Here is a 7,684-nt window from a genome sequence, read left to right as displayed (position 1 = left end):
TGTGCGTGCAAGACATCTTATCAGCCTCATATTACATTTTTGGTATCTTACACAAATACTTATTTCACCAATTCAAAAGAAAGAGAGTCAGTTACACCAACGAAACGGACTCCAAACCGATCAGAGCTATCATGTTATTACAATGGCATATCATCGGCTGGTTTGGAGTCGGTGATGTCATGGTTGTTGATGTGACTGCGACATTGGAGTATAGTTCCTTTGCATGGGTGAAACAAGAAATTGTTTTGTAACATATACAGGTATTGTAATCTCAACTATCAGACTATAGTATAGAGCTATGTTTGTGTATCCTTGGGATAAAGAGAGAAACATTTGATAATTTTATCTTAGGTTATTCCGGGACGCATGGGGAACTATAACTTGATAAATACCCAACCCCATCCTTATTTGAATAAGAAATGAGCATTGGCCATGCGGTTGAAATTTAAGCGGACGGGGGGGGGGGGGGGGTGAGTAAAAAATTAACAATAGGATACAAGTGAAAGAGCGAGACGATTGAACTTGATTCGAAGATTTTGTATTGCTATATTGAAGTCGCTTGCGTGCAGATGGGGGTGGGGTTTTGGGGCCATGCCCCCAAAAGTTAAACCACCCAGAAAACAATTGAGGAGAAAAAGAAGGAAACGGAAGTAAAAGGGTAAGATGTGATGTTATTTATTGAATATTATGTCAAACTACATCACCAAATTAGATTTTCATTTTAAAAAGGTCAATAATTTTGCTCGCTTGCTTCACTCGCTTGGGATTTTTGAGAAATGTTTTCACAGATGCCATGTTGTCCTCCCTCATATATTTCTGCTCATTTGTGCTTTATACAGTGATTGAAATTTACGGATCTTATGTGTAATTCTTAAACAAATACTGTTCAATGAATTACATGTATTAGATATTGACTATTTCTAGGGGACTGCCCTCTTTTCCCCTGATTTATAAGGCCATGAAAATGAGATATCGAGCCCCTAACCCCTAAGTTACTGATGAAACTGAATCGATTAGGAAAACAATATGGAAGAAACGGGCTATATAGCGATCTTTGTACGGGATTAAGATAACTTCCCCGTTTATTTGGGCGATTTCTAATTATTTATTATTATTATTTTTATTGGGGGGGGGGGTTACTGGATGAGCCTTTAATGTGGACTGAACCCAAGTTTTTGGGATGCCTAATCAGCGAACTCGTGCTTCTTCCGATTTTTGAGGTCTTCGGCTCAAACTACGAAACATTAACTTGCGTTTTATCAAATCCTCAATTTTAAGCTAAAAAGAGAGAAAATGCATGTTTGTTTTTATAATCTATTAGGGAATTTTCGCAATTACAAAGGGTGTGGATTCAAGAACACAGTAAATGCATTGAAAATGCCCGTCAGATGGCAACGAACAGCTTGGAGGTTCTTGTCGAAAATTGGTGAACAACCGCAGTTTCATCCTAATTCTCGGAGCTGACGAAAAATTGCCAATACGTCGTTTGTTCAGAGTCCAGGACGAAACTACCGTTTTGATTTCACCAATTTTCGACAAAAGACTTCTAGGGTGTTCATTGTCATGAATGGCATTTGATAATACATTTTCTATGTTCTTGAATCCGTCGTGCGACGTGAAGCGGAAACATGTTTTGTGATCGTCATTACCATAATTATTAGCATCATCATTATAATAACATAATCATAATCGGCGTTGTCGTCGTAACCATTTATTGCGCTTAATAATAATAACGGCATATTTACCCAGGGTAGCCACTTCAGTTCCGAAAACTGTTCTCCCAGCAGGCCCTGCTATTATTATTACCCGGCTAAGCTAGGCTACCGATTCAGGTACACATAGCTTTTTGAGGAATCATTTCCTGCCGGTACCCATTTACCTCACCTGGGTTGAGTGCAGCACAGTGTGGATAAATTTCTTGCTGAAGGAAAACAAGCTAGGATTCGAACCCACGACCCTCTGTTTGAAAGGCGAGAGTCAGAACCACGAGACCACAACGCGCCCACATATTAATACGGAGGGAATTAATAAAAAAATATCTACACTCTTTAAAAGATCACCCAATATTGGGTAAAATGGGAACATGCATGTTTGTTGGGTAAAAAGATACCAAATATTTTGTAAATTTTACGCAATGTTGCGTTGAAATTTACCCTTAAAACATGCATTTTACCAATATTGGGGGGAATACCCTGCAAACATGCATATTCACTTTCTACCCAATATTGGGTAATTTATTACTCGATGTTTGTAGAATGTATTGAATTGTATTTTGTTGTAAATTGATCATTTGGGGCTGGGGTCGGGTCAACAGAACGCATTATTCTATACAAACAGATAATGAATAATGAAAAAAGACAATTGTCTCTTCATAAAGTACCCTTTTGATGTACATATCGCTTACCAATATAAAATGATATACTATAGATCTACCAAAAATAATTAGCTTAATTAAACTCGTCTTGCATATAGGTGATAAGGCTAATGATAGGTACGTATCGGTGAAGGACGCTTAATATTCTCGTTTCTATGCATAATAAATGCAAATGACTTCGTTAAAAGCCAACGTTCTTTTTGCTCATCCAGTTCATTGCCAATAAGGAGAAGTTGACATATGAAAGTGATATTTCTTTTCACTCCACTATCGCTATACGCCTTTTAATGACCCGTGAATATGAATCATAGAACAGATTGGAGCTTATATTTTGTTTTTGTCTTGGCTGTATTTTAGAACAACTAAAAGGTCACCCGCAATTATACGTATATACACAAATGGCATGAACGGATTATAAATAAATTATCATATGCCGAATCAGAGCAATAATGAAAATTATGCCCTTAATGACTCTCTTGGTGAATTATAGAAATAACCATTTCCTTTTTTAAGTGCACACCTATAGTTACCAAGAATTCGTATAGCATTTCCATTTATTTGAATGCAGGATTAAAGAGCACTGTCGATTGAATTCCTTGCTCACGGGCATATAGGTGCCGCGGCCGGGTCGAACCCCAGACTTTCAATATACAGTCAGGCGTCTTAAGGCCACCGCACACCTTACGACTGTTTGCGATCCGATTTTGGAACAAATCGCATTTTGCTCATTTTCTGAAAATGTGAATGGAACATGTCATTTTATTTGAGGTTAAAATTAATAACAATTTTGTAAGATTGTAGGCCTTTATTTTGGATTAAAGGCCAAATTAGTTTCAAATCGTAGCCAATCGCACGACTGCTATGACGTCATTACGACTAGATGTAAAATTTTCTTTTATTCTAAGAAGGATGTTAGCATAGTCACAGATTTGATCATAGGGATTCGTACGATTATTTCGAATATTACACAGTAAGATATTCCACGTCCCAATATTAGCATCAAATTCTACTACGTTTTATTCCAAAATTGAGTCGCAGACAAATCGCAAGGTGTGCGGTCGCCTTTAGACCAATCGGCCACGGCACCTCCATAATTGGTGATTAGCACGATTGCAAAATGCTTATCAAATTATCACAACAAAAGATGCAAAACCATGGACACAACATTTCATCATCCTCTCATTAATCACGTTAATGTAGAACGCTAATTACGATGCCATTTATAATCGTCTGAATGAAAATTGGTTAGAAGCACAAAATGGTCGAAATGACAATCACTTTAATCATGATGTGTATTGGAAGTATTATTTTCGCAGCATCATTTCGTTTGAAAAATCATTTTTGTCTCAGGCTTTTTTTTTCAAGCAACTATCTTACCTTCTTCTTTTTGCTCATTATCTCATAACATTAAGCTTGACGTGGTATCTAACTACTAACCCGAAAAGCAAATAGTCTCCATAGCGTTATTTGCGGTCATTCATTTGCGCGTTGGTGCTATAACTGCTGAAAACCCCCTATTTGTGTTTCATGATAGATAATACAATTAATAAAAAATAAAGGTTCTGCTGAGAACATAGAACATTGTCAGTAATCTTGTTTTGTATAAGATAGAGTGCATGAGAATGATAAAATGGATGAGAAGATAATTTAATTGATAAGGATCATTACAGCGACTTCTCAACTACATATTGGTAACTATCTCCCCGCTCAACGACTCCGCCTCTTTTACCATTTTCGTTGTCACGAAGTTTTGATGTGACGTACGCCAGAACTCCCTCCCGCACACAAGCATGTAGTTAACGTACTAGCCCACTGTCATGACTGTGCAGACAAATATCAAAAGCGCGGGGATTTGCCCCAAGTAGGGATGCTCCTCATAAATCTTCCCAGTCGAGTACGGCGTGGCGTGTATTTCTTTTCGGCGCAAGTGTCTTCGATTAGAGCCTTCTGTGTCATCGATGTGGAATTACGGTGCGTTGACGACAGATGTCGTGCTCGGGATCGCGGTCAGAGGCTTCTATCAAAATAAAGAGGCGACGTCATCTTCGGGGAGGAGGAAAATATGAGAAGGCGAGAAGAGGAATCTCCGCCATTCTATGACCATGTTTGGAATATGTTTGTTGGATTCTTTTAACTACAGCGTCTCAATTGAATCCAGGATCCAAGTTAAGTCATAGCTTTACCACTGTTTGAAGAATCTCGCTGAAGTTTCGGGAAGTTGCATACAACATTTCAAGATGCACAGTGGATCTTATAATCTCTGAGGTATTATTTAAAAAAGTAATAATAAAGGAGTTGCACCATGCAGCTCTTGCATCAAGCCCCTCTTATATTGTGGAGATGGTTTTACAGGTTGGGAAACAACATTCGTCATTCAAGGTGGGCAATTATTCTGGCCTTATCTCTATTTCAAGTGCAATTTGCAATAAGTTATGACTTTAAGTTAATCCTGCTGATGCCATGGAACTCTACAGACAACGATGCCTACCCATTCCTCGGCACTCGCTCCTACGGGGCCGCTGTGCTGGCGAGGGAGCGAATAACCGCCTCGGACTTGCTAAGCGGCAGCAATTCGTCGAACACCGTAGATATCGTGGTCGCCGACACTGAATGTCGGTCAATCATAGCCGGCGGGCACGCGGTCGACTTCATGGACGAATCCGTGGACGCGTTCATCGGGCCTCCGTGCTCGATGCCTTGTTCGACGGTAGCCGACTTGACCAGCTACTGGCAAGTCCCGATGACGTCGTGGTTCTGCCCGGCCATTGACGACGGCGAGTTCGCAGACCCCCTCCATTTACACACCACACTCGCCCGGACTTATCCCACCATCTTCCAAATTTCTCATACCATTCCAACTATTCTGGAACACTTCAACTGGAACATATACAGCATCATCTACCCTTTGGAGGGTATCATGGCCAACCTGGCGTATAAGACACGGGTGCTCATGGATAAACGCCGATATACTCCCGTCCTAACGGAATCATACCAGAAGCCCCTCAATCTCTCAGTTGCCCGAAACATCCTGAAGAATGTCCGGACAGTTTCAAGAAGTAAGTTAATACTATTTCTATTTATTCAATTTCATGACCACTATCACTTTCAAGAGGAATAAGGGCGTCTCAATGAGGAGGCATGATTGCTCAATATTGGTGTCTCGTAATTCGGTGACTCGGAATGCGTTTCATCAACATTCGTTTTTTGATAACTTTCCTTGATTTTGATTTGTTGAGAAGTACTGTTACTATGGTAACTATCGGAAAAAATACTTTAACTGATTAAACTTCTGATAAGTCATTTCACGAGTTGCTCCTCTCGGAGTCAACTTGGTACGCTATAGTCATGCCATTCGGTAAATCATGTATCCCCACTACCGGGTCCCTCAGAGAGGACCTTATGCCCCCGGCTCTCTGGTTTCTTGCTTACAAACACTCCTGCTTTCTTAGCAACAATTTAGGTAAGCCGCCCCCATCACCCCAGTCCCATAATCTTGACGTTGAAGCAGTTTCATGTAATTACAATATCATATATAGTGACTTGTTGTTGTTCAAGGTTCTGAAGTTGTCCACTTCCAAAGAATAATGCATCAATAATTCAACAAAGAGGCAAGCGTTCCGGATATGGAACAATTATCATGATTTTTATTGTGCAGTGCACTGTCATCTACATGCTATTTGAAAGTGCACTGATGCAAGAATGAATTTACATCATAGCATAATTATCTTAATGAAAGTCTCATTAAAATGAAATTTGTTGTGATCAAGTGCAATGGAATACAATTGGTATAATTACGATAATTAAAGAGGCAAGGAATTACAGTGTCGTTTACAGTTTTGTTCAATGACATTCATTGAATGTGTCATCATCAGAGAACATCGCGTCAGAAACTGCTGTTGACGGAAAATCATTGAGGAGATAAGGTAATTCGCAAGTACATCACAAAATGACAAAAGCTGACAAACATGTTTATCAATAGGATAAGCGACACAAATCTATAGCAACCATTTTGTACTTTGTAACATATAGACCTGCAGCTTTCCTAATGTTTAAAATTTAATGAAATATTCCATGAACATGTCACTATAAATAATGCAATGTGCAGGTCTGATGTAACAATCAAGGGCAAAAATATTGTTACTTTAAGCCGCATTGCTCCCAATGACATACACTATAGCAGGCAGGTACCATCCTTTAATAATATAAAGTAACACATTGGGTTTTTTTTTAAGTTGAGAAAAAAAAAAAAGAGAGATTTACGAATAAAGATTGGAACTCTTAAAGGAAGAAGTAGACGAAAGAGAAAAAAAGATGTACGTACCAAATTGGTTTGTTTGCATTATTTTTCACCAAGCATAATAATAAATTAAGAGAATATAATTTTACATTGATAATAATACATAGTAGGAACTTAGCATAAACAAAATATGTTTGAAGTGCAGAGTTCCTTAAAAAAACATCAGGTAAGTAATTCGTTTTACTAAAAACATGGCTCGAAATAAGCATTCATAAAAACAAAAACTAAGAACAAAACTAAAATTCAAGTTATCATAAAAATGATAAGATTTTTGTAAGTTTTTTAAATTTGAATGTCATTCAGAAACGACACAACATGGTCACAATAATGAAAAGATTTGCAAGAAGTTTAGTGAATATGATCCGAATCTCCACTTAGATTATGATAATTTGGCTCTTAATATTTTGAGAATCGTGCTGATTCTGTAGTATCTTTTGTTCTCAAAATATGGCTCCGCGTTTGATTGCTCTGAGTGTATATTCAAATTAATTATTTAGACAATTATTTGGCTATGCTCAGAAATATGGTGATGGATATAGCTATCTTCCTCGATCACTGCTCAGAAGTATTCCAGTGGCACGTAATTATCATAATCATCCTGCAACATTTCATTGTTAAGGTGCAACACAATCGACCTACCCATGATTACATATTATTTTGATTTATATAGATGTCGATCGGTGCATGGTTATCTTTATTTACCAGTTTGGGTGTGAGTGGGTGGGTGTGTGGGGTGTGTGTGTATGTGTATGTTTGTGGAGGTGCCGTGGCCGAGTGGTCTAAGGCGCCTGGCTATACATGGAAAGTCCGGGGTTCGATCCCGGCCGCGGCACCTATGCCCGTGAGCAAGGCATTTAATCTACAATGCTATTTTATCCTGCTTTCAAATAAATGGAAATGCTATATGCATTATTGGTAACTAGGTGTGCACTTTTTTGTTAAAAAGAAAAAATGTTTGTCTTGTTCAGGGCAGTGTTTCATCAACATTTCTGTCCGACAAGTTGTCAGATCTG

At 38.5% G+C, this 7,684-nt stretch overlaps 1 protein-coding gene across 1 annotated transcript in view; it reads left to right on the top strand.

Annotated features, from left to right (window-relative positions):
- The first annotated feature begins 4,141 nt into the window (after positions 1–4,141).
- The window catches only part of LOC129273619 (atrial natriuretic peptide receptor 1-like), a 79,406-nt gene continuing 75,863 nt past the window's right edge, over positions 4,142–7,684 (top strand). The window contains exon 1 of the mRNA XM_054910684.2: positions 4,142–5,430. Coding sequence (XP_054766659.2) covers positions 4,677–5,430 — 754 coding nt within the window. The 5' untranslated portion in view covers positions 4,142–4,676. The remainder of the gene's footprint in view (positions 5,431–7,684) is intronic.

Source organism: Lytechinus pictus, chromosome 12 (assembly GCF_037042905.1).
Source record: "Lytechinus pictus isolate F3 Inbred chromosome 12, Lp3.0, whole genome shotgun sequence".
Taxonomy (NCBI): domain Eukaryota; kingdom Metazoa; phylum Echinodermata; class Echinoidea; order Temnopleuroida; family Toxopneustidae; genus Lytechinus; species Lytechinus pictus.
The sequence above is the reverse complement of the archived record's forward strand: the minus strand, read 5'-3'. Positions and strand labels throughout refer to the sequence as shown.